The 16,370-nt window shown below is 40.4% G+C and overlaps 1 protein-coding gene across 2 annotated transcripts in view; it reads right to left on the bottom strand.

Annotated features, from left to right (window-relative positions):
- Positions 1-16,370, bottom strand: part of SHLD1 (shieldin complex subunit 1) — a 103,421-nt gene that overhangs the window by 22,665 nt on the left and 64,386 nt on the right. The window contains exon 3 of one of the 2 annotated variants that reach the window (XR_011236381.1): positions 2,144-3,497. Coding sequence is in view for 1 of the 2 variants with exons in the window: in XM_069495657.1 (XP_069351758.1) it covers positions 3,043-3,497 (455 nt within the window). In the remaining variant the exon portion in view is untranslated. Of the gene's footprint in view, positions 1-1,940; positions 3,498-16,370 lie in introns of those variants that run through there. The other variant, XM_069495657.1, reaches the window with a different exon arrangement.

The raw sequence follows: 16,370 nt of genomic DNA, 5'->3' as shown, positions 1-16,370 counted from the left end.
GTAATATATGTGAAAGCATGGATTAGATGTAGTAATATTTTCCTAACATATTAAACTGAATAAGCAATTAAAATAAACATTGTTTGTCCATGTAGCATCTAAAATTATTTTATATGCTACCAGTAGCTTGAGAAACATTGGTCAGAGCAAACTGTTCTCATCAGTTGTCCAGATGAAAATCTCCACTTAGAAGCAGCTGCTTGGGCAGGGCTAGTAATATCTGTTGCTTGATTGGGATGCTGGTTGCACAGGGGGGTTTGTTCAGTTTGTGAAAATCACTGAGATGTTCACTTATATGATATATGCACTGTTCTAATTATCAATATTATAATCCAATAAAAAGTTTTCAAAGTAGAAGTGTATTGTTTTGTGCTAACTACTGGTAATAAGATCTGTTACACGTGCCTGTACATAGGTTATGCAAAGAAATAGACTAACAAAATGAATAATGGCATGCAAATTTAAAACACTGGCAGCAGTTCTCTTCTTTACAGTTCTGATGTCTCTGCAGGCAAATCCATCCTCTCAAAGACCCCAGGAGGTCTGGAAAGGGCCACAGATGATATCATAAGCCAGTCATAACATTCATGGGATGGTAGGATGTTGGTGAATTTATCTGCAGGGCAGAATTAGGCAATAATGCTAAAGACTGAGCTTCAGTATCCTTATCTCTCAGTCTTTATTACAGGTTCACAGAAATAAACGGAAAATGCCATCCTAACCTCACAGAGATCAAATTAAGGAGCGAGGATGCAGGGAACCAAATATCTTGTACTGACCTGTCAGAAACACTTACTCAAATACAAGTAAACACACACCACACTCTTTTATCCTAAGGTGATTCTGGTTTTCAGACTTCTAAATCCTCTGCCTTCAGACTTCACCTCTGGCAGAGAGCACCCTCAGCACTAACATTAATGAGGGTTACAAAATTTCTGGTGCTAAAATCTCGCCACGAAACAGAAGCTACTGCTTCTCAATATGGAGATTCAAATAGCTTGTATTTTTTTGCCCTTTACAAACCGTATAAAATAACAGAATAAATCCAGTTTCATTCTGTTGGTAGCCATGGAGACTAGGTGCAGATATTTCAGTGACTGGATAATACCGAGAATGACAGCATTCTTCAAGGTTATCTATTAATAGACTTCACATTAGAAAAACAATAAAACTAGCAACCTTCAATTTTAGTTGTCAGATTTTAAATTACAAGTCCCATTGGTTTCATAATTACTTGGGGGTCAGTTGAATAGGCGACACCCACGGAGAAAGATGCAGATGATTGCTTGTCAGAGGAAAACCTGGAAGTCTTGTTTTCCCAAGTGTCTCTCAAAGACCTTCTCATTTCCCGTTTCCTACATCGGGGTCTCCTTCCAGGGGCGCCTCTACATTTCATTTTGGAGCCCTGTTTCTTACCTCGGATCTTCCCGCACTGGAAGCCTGAGTATGTGATTCTTAACCTTTAAAAGGTGCCTCTCTCTGTCCAAGAGTCCCCAAGCGACCTTCCTGAGAGGGCACGCTCACTCTTAATGTTCATTTTTAGGCTGACCCATTTGCATGATCTGTTTTCCGGGAAGCTTTTGGGGTCTTAGGCCAATTAAATTTCACCTCAAGTTTCTCAAAATGGAATTGCACAGGGCTGCCAGCTTCTCTTGTTGTTCCCCCAAACAAGCAAAATAACCCCTTCAGCCCATGTAATTTGTTTGGAGGACTGGCCAGGTAGGGATTAGCACACGGTTTCCAATTTTATTTTCGGAGAGCCTGGTGCCAGGTGATGTCATTCCACCAACAGAGTCTCAAACCGGGGTTCAGGACACGACCCACAGAGCTGAGCATCTGCCAGTGCAAGCCTGCACCGGCTATTTAAAGAGCTCCCTGTCAAGGCAGGGCTCAGGCCTGGAGGATGGGGACAGGGTGGCAGAGAGGCCCCAATCTGGACAAGCGTTTGCAGTTGAGAGCCCAGGGTGTTGGAGCAAGGACCAAGGCAAGGGGCGAGGGGCCAACTACTCAAAGGGTGACACAGAGTGCTGGCAGCAGGCAGGCAGAAGATAAAAATAACAAGAGGAAGGAAGACCCCACCTGGGTAAAGGATTTCTTATTCTCTTCACCCATAAATGGACAAGTCCGCATTGCGTCAACCTACCGTATCATCATTGTGTATTGTGTTTACACACACTTTGGTGGGTAGTGCACATTTGCTTTCTTCTCATCTTTCACATTTGCAGTCTGATGGAGACAAAGAGACTTTTTAAAAAAAAAATTGTGAATTTTTAGCTGTTATTTTAGGTGGTTCAAATGTTCCTTCCGCACCAAGTTAGTATGATTAAATGGGGAATTCTGGCATTAGAGAGGGGGCAGGGGTATGATTAAGATGTGATGTACTTTTTGGAACCACATATAAATCTTTATATTATTTTAGAACATACCTTCTCAATCCCTGGGCCTCAGTTTTACAACTTCGTGTCATTCTTTTACCTGATTCAGCTCCGTACCCTTCCCAAACCTCATTTCACAAAAACCTGTTATCGTAGGTCGGGTTCTCCCAGAAGGATGCTCTGAGTGAAGGGTTCAGATAGAAGAGGTTTATTAAGGAAAGGCTCCTGGACACACCAGTGACTGAACGGGAGGAGGATGGGGAAAGAATGAAGCCCAGCAAGGGTGTGACTTCATGTAAAGTCCCAGTCTCAGCCTGATGGGGGAGGGGGGGAGCTCTGGAGCATAAATTACACTTCAGGGTATGTCTTTCCTTGAGGCAAGCAAGCTGGGCTTTGACTCCTAACCCAGTCAGTCAGTGGCCATGGCCAAGGGGAGCTGGCGGTGGGGTGGCCACAGGGACACCAAATTCTCAGATCCTGCTGGCTCTCCGTATGGGTGGACTGGCTTCAATACCAGGTCACAGGTGCCAGCCTTTAACCACAAAACACTTAGCTGGGACTGGGCACACAGAGCTGGCAAGAGACCCTGGGGGACCTGGTGGCCTCCCAGCAGCGGCTGCCATATGCTACACCTCCAATACTGCCTGCCCGCACCACCAGGTGCCAGCTATGGGTCTTCCATCACATTCTGCTGCAAGAGGAAATTAATAATATCTTTTGAAAGTCCTGGAATTGGCTCTTCATCATCCAGAGACAAAGATCCTTCCTCCAGTGGGTAGAAGCGGGTGTCCCTGGAATGCCTCCGCAAGACCGAGCAGCCGTCCAGGTTGAAGATGACTCGGGCCATTTGAAAACTGCGGAGAGCATACACTTGGCTCTCCTGGCCTGTTAGTTGAGAGATTTTCTGAGACAGGCACTGGCAGACAGATGCAGAGAGTGGATTCCCTCTGCCAGATGCAGAGGCTGGCTGCAGATGGCCAAACGTTTCATAGAATCTGTCCAGGGATTTGCGAAGTCCGTCATCTTCTTCTTTAGTCTCTGATTGGCCTCTCACAGAAGGGTCAAGCCAGAAGTTCTCAAAGGCCCAGGAGTCATTTTGTTCGATGTTTAGGTTATTGCTGTCTGCAAGACAAAGCACATTCCAATGCTGGAACACACAATCAAAAATATCAGAAGGCGCCAAGAGCAGATGATGTCTCTTTTAAGTTCAACACACTTACTCTTCCCAGGTGACCGGCAATGGGCAGAAGCAGCTGGTTTCGGAAGCTGTCCCCACCATCTTGGGGTTTTGACATTTGTCTGCTCATAACAAGAACATCTTACTTGCATGTATCAGGGGTCTTAACCTGTTGTCCCTCTATAGAAATTCAAAGTGTCTATGAACTTGGATGGAGACATAAGCCTAAAATCACACCAGATTTCAAAGACTTAATATGGAAAATTAATGTATATCTCTTGATAATTTAAAAACATCGATTACATGCTGAAATGGAAATATATTAGATCTCTTGGGTTAAATAAAATATATTCTTAAAATTAATAGTTTGTTTTATGTTTTTGAATGTAGTTACTGGAAAATTTTTAATGACATATATAACTCTCATTCTATTTCTTTTAGACAATGGCTGGTCTAAACATTTTTCATAGTTGTGGCATAAGAAAGTCATCTTTCCTGAAGGTTTCAGTTGAAGCTCCTAGAGATCATGCAACATCCTGAAGGCAGCCAGGATGTCCTGTGGTGTCCCACACTGTTAGGGAAATATGAGGTGTCCATCCCGGTTGCTCAGTGCTGTGTGTCTGCCTCTGCCAGCTGCCCCTGGAGACCACTCCTGCAAGGAAGTGAGGACCAGCCTTCTAAAGTGGTTCAGTTGTCTCTGCCTTTCACAGTCAATAATTATGGAGCATTTACTATCCAACACATAGGGCTCAGCCCAGTGATAGGGGCCAAGGGCCAGGAGGCAAAAGCCAAGCCAAGCCGGGATGAGCCAGCATGTTGGGGCTGGAAAGATGAGTCATGTTCAGACAGACGAGGCAGAGGAAGAAAGCTACCCCAGGGAGGGAGAGCCTGGGAGCAAGGCGAGGACCCGGAAATGCCCGAGAGCACGGTGTGGGGTGTTCTGGCAGGGCAGAGAATTCTTACAAGACAGGAGAGGCTGGGTTAGGCTGTGCAGGGGTTGGGGGCCAGGCCAAGAAGCCAGGTAGACATTTCTGATCACCATCCAGCTCCAAGTACTCCTCCTCCTGTAAAAGCATGTGGTCACTACGGTGACCAGTACTCACCAGGGTGACTGGGAAGTTCCCCTAGGACAGTCCTGCTTTAGGCTTATTGTCTCACTTAATTACTAATAGCACCCTCTTTCACCCTCTAGAGGGCCCTGGACCACACGACAATGCACGTATACGTGTACCATGACACATTACATATATAACCTGGTGCCGGTGGCATGGGACAGATATACCTGGGTTAACAGGGAAAAGTTCCCACCACACAGTTACATCCCAGGGGCTGAGATTTAACACTGGAAATCATCCCAGTTTGTGATATAAGTAATAAGGTGTCTACAGATTTCTGTTTTCTTTCTTTTTTCGCTAAGCCTTCCGTGGATTTGTTCTTCTATTCTCCAAGACAATCCTCCTTTCCTTTTCCCTCTTTTCACAATGGGCATTGCTCCTACTCCCTTGCTGTCCAAGAACCTTTTGGTTATTGCCTGGCAAGGAAAGGGCCCCGACTCACTCTACCCATCAGTACCTGGCTTGATTCCTCTTCCCGGTTTCATCTGGCTTTTCCCTGCTGTGTAGTTATGCCAGAATTGGCATTCTAAGGCACCTTACATCCTATTTTATTAACAACATAAACAACAACAAAAAAAATCAATGAGCTTACGCCTCCTTTTTCCTGATAGCAACCCCTACCATCCAAGATTTATAAATTTTAGAATCTGCACAAAGAGATGGTGTGTGGATATCAAGATGATATCCAAATTTAATCCAAATGAACACTTCAAAAGGATGGATAGCTTGGTCAGGTGCTTTTGAAACCACAGTCTCTGTCTGTACTTGTTTACATCTGAAAGCTAGAACTGGATAAATCACCCAGAGGGGAAGTGGCATATGCTGTCATCCTTCATCCTAATGACAAGCAGATGAGACAGGTGGAGGACAGGGTCCTCTAAGAGGCCACTGCTGAGGAATAAAATGAATGCTGGAAAAAAACAAAGATAGGTGTGATCAGTGAAAAGTCCTAAAATTAGCTGTCAGGGGAATTTAATAAGGTCAATGTTCCGATTTGTAAGCTGTCTTACTTTTGCCTTGGCATTTTGTGTTTTTCTTAAGAAATTAAAATGTTCTAAAAACCACAGAGAACTATAACACCCAAGCTCACACAACCACAAACTGACAATTAACATATTGTCATATTTGCTTGCACCCTCTCTTCTTACTAAACATTTCAATTACAGTTGACTGCTTCTTCATAGATATTAATTTGGTTCCTTCCAGCCCATTTTTATATGTTACATATATATATATATCCATAAGCAATAGAGTTTTGTTTTATGTGTGGTGGTCATTTTAGTTTAGCTTTCAATATACAAAGTTTTGCATCTTGCTTTTTTAAAAAAAACTTCCAGCTTGGGCAACATGGTGAGACCCCATCTCTACAAAAAAAATAAAAAAAAATAGCTGGGTGTGGTGGCACTCGGCTATAGTTCCAGCTACTTGGGAGGCCAAGGCAGGAGGCTCATTTGAGCTCAGGAGTGAATTTGAGGCTGCAGGGAGCTATGATTGCACCACTGCATTCCAGCCTGGGCAACAGAGTGAGGCCCTATCTCTGAAAATAAATAAATAAAATTTTCTTTTCTTTTTTTTAATTCAGAAGAACCTTGGGATAAAATTTTATTTTCTATATACAAAGTTTTTCATCTTTCTTTTAAAAATATTTTTACCTTCTGGATATCATGTTTTATATCCTACTTTATGATTTTTTACTTCTAGCTATTGTTGATGTATGCAGATATAAATCTACTTTATAGTATTCTCATATTCTAACATTATGTTCATCCACTGTCTTCCTGATGGACAAGTAGGAGGTTGTATCTTATTTTTCACTATCACAAACAAGGCCTCAGTGAGCCTCCTGATACCTATCTCCTTGTGCACATCCATGAGACTTTCTCTGGAAATACAACCAGAAGAGGAATCACTGGGTCGAAGGAAATGTGCATTTTCAATTGTACTAGATCCTGCCAACCTGTTTTCCAAAGTAGTTGTAACAATTACACTCCCACCAGCAGTGTTGGGTTTTCCTGTTTCTCCATCTTTGCCAAATCCTGATATTGCCAGATGTTGTATAAAGTTGCTTCTCCTTATTTGGATTTGCATTTCCCTGATAACTAGTACGGCCAAGTTGCTTTTCATCCACTTACGGGCTTCCAATTCTGTGAACTGTTTATTCATATTCTTTTTTTAAATATTTTTTATTGGAGAACACTTCATTCTATAAAATAGAATGAGTGTTCCCTGTTTATTCATATTCTTTACCATTTTTCTATTGGGATTTTTTTTCTCCCTCTCTCTTTTTATCTTATTTCTTTTTAATGGCATGCAAAATGAATTACCAAAACAACAACAACAACAACAACAACAAAAAACCATTTTTGTCTGACTTTTCCTTGATTAATCTCATGACTAGGTTATTCCAGTCTCTCACACGGAAGGGGACAAAAAGAAATGTGAGGGTGAGAAACCAGCAAGTTTGCTTTGTTTTAATGGCAAATCTCAAGCAAAACAACCCTCACAGTGTCAGCTTAACACTACCAAGGTGACAGTGTGTTTCAACTCTATCTAATAAAGAAGTCATGTACCAAGCCGGATCCAGGAGCAGGGAAAACATCTGGCTCTACCGTGTCTTATTTTCTAGACCAAAAAATCGAGACAAAGACCAAGTTTCCAGAATCACCGGATGAAGGGGTTGGCCATTAGAACACGGGAAAGGTGTTTCAACCTGCTCATACATTGTCTTAATTAATGTGATGGACACACGGCTATCATTTGCCAGAGTTAGGACGGGGGATAGCTTCGCATGTTGGCAATGACAGCCAAGCAGAGTGGGGCTGTGAGGGCCTCCGTAGATGATTCAGAGAATGAAAGTTTAGGAACTACTGGCTTAGATCATAAAAATGCTTAACAATTTTCTTCTTTACGATGAGATTGAGGCCTACCCTGAGGTTTGATTTCAAACAGCTTAGTTTTGCATGATTGTCACAAATGAGTAACCGAGTGAAAGGACCAGAACCTGACCCCCTTTATAGCTAGTAAAGCCGTGGGGAATGATCTGGTTGAACTCTCCCATTTTCTAGAACAAGAGCTGTGATGCCCTGGCCCTGTCCACGTTCTAAACGGCTCTTGGGCAGCGAGGCTGTCAGACAAGGGAGAGGCAGTTTCCTTCCGGAGCTACTTGGAGTTAGGAGCTTCACTGAAACACTTAAAGCAATCATTTAAGAATGGTTTTTTTCCTCAGTGGTTTTTAAATTTTCATTTCACATAGGAGGTTTCAGCCAATTTGTTTCACAGCCTGGCCTAGACGGCAAGGAGCACTTTGTGATGTGAGCAGAGAGGCAAAGCAAGTGAGTTGGATCTTGGTTGCTGTGGCAACCGAGCTATTTTTGATTATGGTTGTTTACTTCCGCAGAGTTAAGTTAAATGAATAGCTAATTAAGATGACGCTCCAAACTCTAGCTTTAACTTTACCTGTAAGAAAAATATAAGCACTTAAAAAATAATGTTTGAAGCGCTGCTGGATACATATTTAGCAGGGAGATCATTCCTGTTTGCGGAGAAGCAGACCCCTGACACTTTTTCCTTGGAGAGAAGGATTCCTCCCACAATCTGTCCAAATCAACAAGTCAATGGCCGGTAATTTTAAGATTTAAAGAGGAACAGAACAGGATTCCTGTCGAAACAGAGCCAGTTCTAGTGCTGACATCAGCAATGAGACTTTCCAAGAGAAGGCCAGGTGCCATGGCTCACACCTGTAATCCCAGCACTTTGGGAGGCTGAGGCGGGAGGATCACTTGAGGCCAGGAGTTTGAGACCAGCCCAAGCAACATAGCGATGACCCCCGTCTCTATCCACAAAAAGAGACTCTCTAAGAGAAGGTAACATCTCTCCTAGACAAGGAAAGTCTGACGTTTTCTATATGCGGTAGAATTTTTGTTAGATGCAGATTTTGGTAAACAGATCTCACTCCATATCAAATCAATGTTAAGTTCATCTATGAAGTCCACAGACTGAATTGTAAACAAACACACTAGAATGTAATTATGTGGTGGAGTGCTCCTCCTTCCTTGGCCTCCTCCTAAAGGCCGAGCTCTCATTTGTATTAATAAAATGCTGACACTGCTCAGAACATGTTGGATCCTCTTAGGAAGTGTCTTCACTTCCTCTGGAAGCTTCTTCTAAATTTCCTCATTAGTGACCAATCTCTATCATCAGAGGACAGAAATTACCTTTTTGGAAACTGTCAAGAGGCACTAGGAGTGAAATCACCTAAAGAACGTAGGTGATCAAGCAGGGAAACATGGTATGGGGTAAGAGGCAAGGTTTATCAACAAAAGAAAATTGACTTTCTTATGTTACACATGCTGATTCTGAAAGCAATCTCACAAAGGAATTCCCAGATCAGTCCTGTGCAATGTAGGCAGCACGGTTTCAATGTGTATACACTTTCAAATATGTTACCTTATAAGGTGGATTTCAATTCTGGACTTTGTAAAAGCTCATACTCATAGATTAGAAATCTGTTTTTGTCCTCACAGAAGAGATGTTTGCAAGTGTGGATTTTGGATTTAGAAGACTCGAGTTTGAGTCCTAGCATGACCACTTACAGGCTATATGATCTTGGGCAAGTTACTTAACATCTCTGAATCTCCATGTCGTCATCTATAAAATGAGGATAATAGCTCCTACCTCATAGAGATGTTGTAAGGATTAAATGATTCATTAGTATAAGCCTAGCACATAGTAAGTGCTCCATTAATAAAAGCTACTTTATGATTATTACCATAGTAACAGAGTAGTACCTATAGCAGAGTTGTACATCTAAGTATTAAGGTGTTTGTCCTTTAACACCTGGGATTTTAGAAAGTGAATTGTGAATGCTCCTGTCTGTCTCCTGTATGTATCGATCGCTACACAGTGATCAATACGTATCATAAGGGAAGTCCAGACCAACAAGCATTCATTTGTGACTCGAAGGAACTTCACCTTTACCAATAGTTACTGCCCCATCCTGGCAGCAGAGTTGAAGGGATGAATCATCATGAACATTCTCCATCTCACAGCAGGAGGACTATGACTACACAGAGGTCCCAAGTGCACAGTCTGCAAAGCAAACTTGATCCCAGTGTGGGTAGAAACAGCAGGTGCCTCAGTGTGTGGGAGTGTCAAACACAGAAGCCCAGGCTGGCAGAGCCCTCCAGCTGTCCCCAGACACATCCCTCCAAGGGGGACCGGCACCGGAGTGTGGGTGCAACTGAAATGACTCAACCTCCAGAGAGCCTGATGGTGGTGGTGATTTTTGTTAGTTGATGGCAACTATTAATATAAATCAAGCAAAGAACTTCAGGGAAAAGTTTGGGTTAGTAAATACATTGAATAAGGAGAAACAGGCTGCGTTAAAAAAAAAAAAGATTGTGAAAATAGGCAGAACAGATGTAGGGTTCACAGAATGACTGCTGGCTGAGTCAGAATTGCAGCACTGAGTTAAACTGAAAAGGCAAGATGAGATTGGGAAATACAATGAAAACAGTTACCGGAGATAATTCTCAACTCCCTTTCCCACTATTTACACTTAAATTTAAGGAAAGCAAAGATTTGAGCCCTCTCTTCTGAAGCACAGAACTTCAGACAACACAAAAAACTCAGAGAAACTGGAAAAAATCCACAAACAAAATTTAAAATTTGCATAATACAACCTATGCAGTGAAAGACAGCAGAGAAGCGAAAACTGAGGCTGACTAAATGATAGAAAATACGGGCCATGAGGAGTTTGGGATGCATTTTTGTTGACAGTTTTTCTAACATGAATTATTAAAGGCTAGGACTGGTGGCAAATACGGAAATAAATTTCCATCTTTGCAAAGACACCTCTAGTAGGGTTGTAAAAACAGTTATATATTTTTGACAAAAGAATATGGTAGATAAGATATTATGAAAATGGTTCATGTTACTAAACATCTAGAAGTGCTGGATAAAATATTTTAAAAAATCTTTTAAAATGCATGACTGAGCTGGTAATAAGATAAGGAAAGTCCATAGAGACCAAAAGCAAAATCAAAGTAGGAGTTCCAAGAGGTCAGTGAAACCTGAGCTGGTGTCTAGACTTAGTATGTCACCTTTAATGGCCACACAGAGCTCAGGACACAAAGTCTAGGGTCACAGCAAGATGGGGCTCTTAAAAGGAGATCACTGCATAAAGCTGAGAGCCCTGAAGTTACACCCTTAGAGAAAAGGTGAACTAAAAAAAGAGTATGCTTTGTAAAGGGTCACAGAAAGAAAACTTGTTTGTCTTGCCGTTGACTCTGGGTGGGGAGAGAAAAAAGAAAGATCTCCCCCGAGATCTGACTATGAGCCAGAACTCACATGTGTTTGTGGCTTGCACTGAGACTATTTTTGTGGCCTAAAAACCTCCAAGTCAGGTATTTATTTTAACATGGTTCCAGATTGATGTGCCCTTATATGTCTAGTGAAAGCAAATGTAAATCTTAGAGGAATGTGCTTTCAACCGAAACCTCAAAAAAAAAAAAAAAAAAAAAAACCTACACATAAAATTCCATTGAACATGACTTCACAATAAAAATACAGGAATAAGAGACTACAAAAAATGAATAGTTAAATGCAAAAAAAATGAATGAAAAGGACAATGAAAAATGTTAAATTATAGAAAAATAAAAAATTATAATAATAGATATTTATACCTCTGCAAATGGATAAAACAAGACTAGATTCAAGTGGAAAGAGAATTAGAAAATGAAAATCAGAGTTGAAGATATTACTTAGAATTTACACAGAGAGAATGAAAAAAAATACAAAAATTAGCCTGGCATTGTGGCGCATGCCTATAGTCCCAGCTACTCAGGAGGTTGAGGCAGGAAGACCTCTTTGAGTCCAGGAGTTTGAGGTTGCAGTGAGCTGTGATGACGCCACAGCACTCTAGCCCTGGGTGACAGAGCAAGACTCTGTCTCAAAAAAAAAAAAAAGAACAAAAGAGGAAAGTTACACATGTATCATGTTAACTTCAGCTATGAGACAGAGTCATATTTTTTGATTATTCAATGGCATTTTGTAATAACTATTTCTTATATGCCAAGGGGAAAAAAAGACTATCTCAAAATGAGATAATCTAATATGAATCTAATTGAAATTTCAGAAAGAAAGAATAGAGAGAATGGAGAAAAGGCAATGCACAATGAATTAATGCGTAGGAGTATCCCAGAATTGATGCAAAGCATAAATCCCCAAATTTAACAATCACAATGTTTTGATGTGGATAAATAAAAAGAAATCTAGAGCTAGGCCCTAGATAAAACTGCAGATTATCAAAGGCAAAGATAAAAAATCCTACAACCAACCAGAAAGACAAGACAAATTATCCATAAATAAATGATGATTAAGTTGTACGAGATGACTCCATAGTGGTAATGCAAGCAAGAAGGCAATGAAATAATACTTTCAAAGTTCCAAGAAAATAATTACAACCTAGGGCCATTCAGGAAATGGTGAGGAAGTTAAGACATCAGACTCTTAACTGGCCCAATAAACAAAATAATAAATGTCATAGCCAATATTGCCCTTATATCCAAAGCTCATTCTCTAAGAGTGCCTAAAATATGGCCAGGTATGATGGCTCACACCTGTAATCCTAGCACTCTGGGAGGCCGAGGTGGAATGATATAGCTTGAGCTCAGGAGTTGGAGACCAGCCTGAGCAAGAGCAAGACCCCATCTCTACTAAAAATAGAAAAATTAGCCAGGTGTTGTGGCACACACCTGTAGTCCCAGCTACTTGGGAGGCTGAGGCAAGAGGATCACTTAAGTCCAGGAGTTTAAGGTTGCTACGAGCTGTGATGACGCCACTGCACTCACTCTACCCAGGGCGACAGAGAGAGACCCTGTCCCAAAAAAAAAAAAAAAAAAAAAAAAAAAGGAGTGCTTAAAATAGGTAATATTCTTATCATCTAGATTGAATTATGGAGATTTTCCCTGAAGGTAGAGGAAAGAGCTATATGGAATTTTAAGGTTTTCTATTGCTTTGATGACACGAGTCTGTTTAATTCACCAAGGTAGTCCAGCTATCCTTGAGACAGTATTCCAATGCTAGTCTTTGATCCCAAATCACGTGATCATCTTAAAAGTATAATTCATGTCCATTCCACATTTGGTTTCTGAAAGTTTCATTCCATAATAAGCCAATTATGCAAAATATTATTCAACTTCAAAGTTGTTCTAGGTTGGTTTTATAAAAAATGCAAATGCTATTAATGTTTTGCAGATGACATTTCTCTCTCTGTAATCAACTATTTCCATTTGCTTTGCAAATAATTACTAACTTTATCTTCCTAACTCAGCTCCTGCCTGCTGTTCTGGTGGCCTCTGCGTGCAGTACTAAGTGTGCAGTCATTGGGCCTACAAACCAAGGATATCTGTTCCAAAGACTCTCAAAAAATGGAAAAATAACTATTTTTACTCTTTCATGATATTGAATCTCTTTGAAGGGATCACACAAAAGCTGTATAGCTTAGTTTTAAGAAAGTAGTTTAAATTCTTTTAGCCAATACACTATGCCAATCATAAGAAGATAAAGAGTCAGAAGAGGCCGGGCGCGGTGGCTCACGCCTGTAATCCTAGCACTCTGGGAGGCCGAGGCGGGTGGATCGCTCGAGGTCAGGAGTTCGAGACCAGCCTGAGCAAGAGCGAGACCCCCGTCTCTACTAAAAATAGAAAGACATTATATGGACAACTAAAAATCTATATAGAAAAAATTAGCCGGGCATAGTGGCGCATGCCTGTAGTCCCAGCTACTCGGGAGGCTGAGGCAGTAGGATCGCTTAAGCCGAGGAGTCTGAGGTTGCTGTGAGCTAAGCTGATGCCACGGCACTCATTCTAGCCTGGGCAACAAAGTGAGACTCTGTCTCAACAAGAAAAAAAAAAAAAAAGAAGCTAAAAATAAAAAAATTAGAAAAAAAAAAAAAAAAAGAGAGTCAGAAGATATGAGTCATGAAGTTATTACTGATAACATTTACTGTCTTATTGACATTTTGGAATATTCTGTTACCTAAGGTCCTCCTTAAATTGCATTTCACATAAAAATTCAAAAACCTAAAAAAGAATACAAATTTGAAGGGTACTATGAAGATGAAGGAAAAAAAAAATAGAAAAATGACCCAATTATACTTGGTCATTCTGGATGACTAAATATTTGACCTCTAAGTGGCAAAACCTCAAATGCATTTGAAACTTCAGTTCCTAAAAGGAGCCCTAAGAAATTCAGGCCACAATAAATCTTTCATGCACATTTCTGTTTTTCTATATCTTGATCTGGGTAGTGGTTACATGGGTATATACATATGCAAAAAATCTACCAAGCTGTAACACATAAGATTTATGTACTTTACTGTATGTAAATTGTATCTCAATTAAAAATATACCTATGTGTGCATGCATACACACACACACAGACACACACACACACACACACATATTCCCCGTCTTCAATAAATTTGGATGTGGCATAGATATTAATTTTTTTCAGAAAGATTCCCACATGGTTCTAAAGTTCAGTTAGGCTACTAACCACTACCTTGGGGCAACTGAAATATGTCTCAATTAGAATAGAGATTCAGCAAATACTTGTTTTAGCAAATGGATAAATGAATGAATGAACAAACCAACAAACTAACAAATATGTATGTTATTTATGATTGTTGGTGTACCACTGATTAAGGCCAGAACAAGCCCTAAGAATATTTTCTTTAAAAAGTATTCCAGATAATGTTCTAAGCACTTTAAATGTCTGACCTTATTAAATCTCACAAAAACCCTAGGGGGTAGGTTGATTGTTCTGGGTTTTTAGTTGAAACCAACAGAAATCACTTTGGCTACTTTAAGCAGGAAGACATATCAAGAAGTACAATGCAGTTCATATCATTGTTAGGAGAGCTGCAGAAACAGATTTTAGGCTGAACTTTAAGGAATTACTCCTTAAATTGTTCAGTAGAACTGGACAGCCAAAGGGCTGCTGCCTCCATCACTATTAGGAACCTAAATAGTTAGGAAGCTGCTGTTAACAGAGGGTGCTCCAAACTAACACAGTTTCTACTACAATCTGAAAGCTTCCCAATCAGGAAACTGCCTGTTAAATCAGGAAGCTGTCACTATAGTGGCTAGTTCCAGAACCATGCTACCTCTGCCACTATCCATACCAGCTGAAAATGAAGGTCTCATACCCCGTCTCTCTTCCTATATCACTTAGGTCTGAATTCAAAGGTTTATGAAAATGCATTTGATTAGCAGACCTTAACTTACATCCAGAACACTAGCTGCAAGGGATTCTGGAAATGGAAAGTTTCCTCCCTCTGAAAGACAAGAAATTGTGCTGGAAGGGATTTGGAATAGGTATTCAGTGGGTTAACTGACAGCTTTCCAGATGATGAAACTGAGGCATAGAGATTAAGAAATTTGTTCAAAGACACACAGCTAGTAAGTGGCAGAGCCAACATTCAAACTCAAGAAGTATGGCCCCAATGACTGATAAAGCATGTAAGAAAATAGCAATGCAGTGTACAGGCAAGCTCATGGGTATGAGGTCTCCAGGCCTACATACAAACTTTTGTGCCCATCATCAGAAACTTCTAATTTACTGCATTCATTAATCACGATATTATCTCCAGGACTTGAAAGACTTGCAGTTTATTCAAAATTCAAAGATACCATTAATTTACTTGATCATTTTATTATTGGTTTAGAAAGTGTTCTCAAGTATTAGCAGCAGGAAAAACCTAAAAAAGTTTCTACCACCAAACAGTGAGTGAAGACATCCATCTCCAGGCTTTGATAACCACCTCCCACTCTAGCTCCCCACATTAGATCCATGGTACAGATTCAAAGAACACTTAAAAGTATCCTGAAGTTATTTTAGGACTTTCTAAAGGAACATTTTACTGATTCTGTATCAATAAGTTTGGGAAATTATGATAGATACAATAGAATGACAGTTATTTAGCCTCTGCTTGGAAAGTTGACCATTATATAGGTCTTATGGCCTTGAGACTAAAGCTTGTGGTGTATTCTCTGTTATCTGAAATTGTACTTCCACATATCCTTGGTATAGCTTGGTCTGTCAGTCTGCTTGTCTACCTGTCTGCCTGCCTATTTATCTCTCTACCTGTCTTTACCCATCCATCCATCCATCCATTCATCTATCCATCTCTCCAGGAGAGTGACCCAGAAATCAGAATAAAAACATTAAGCTGTATCCAAAATAAATATATCAATAAGCATAGACTAAGGCTGAGAGGAGTGAGAAGGGTCAGTTTCCAATTATAGGAGGGAAATGTTGAATGATCCCCACAAAGGAAAATGTGTCGGCTATTTTTAAAAGATTATAATTTTGATCAGAGATCCGTCTGGGAACAAAGGAAAGAGAAAATGCTTCATTTGACATGACAAGTTATGAATTGCAAATCTGCTGGTTTGGGAAGGGTCAATATTTGCCGAAGATTAAGTCCATGGCAAAGGTACGTCATTAAATCTAAAGTAATTAAAAAGCTCAATTTAATATCGCATGTAGCTACTCTATTTTTAATAAGCATACAGCCTCAACACCACAAACCATAATCCAATCTATCTCCATGGTGTAGAAGGAAATGACAAATGTCTTCAGCACAACATCCAACAAGGTGAGTCTGAGTTAATTACTGTGTGTGCAGGTGAAAATGGA

Source organism: Eulemur rufifrons, chromosome 20 (genome assembly GCF_041146395.1).
Source record: "Eulemur rufifrons isolate Redbay chromosome 20, OSU_ERuf_1, whole genome shotgun sequence".
Taxonomy (NCBI): domain Eukaryota; kingdom Metazoa; phylum Chordata; class Mammalia; order Primates; family Lemuridae; genus Eulemur; species Eulemur rufifrons.
Note: the sequence above shows the minus strand (reverse complement) of the source record. Positions and strands in the feature narration are given on the sequence as shown.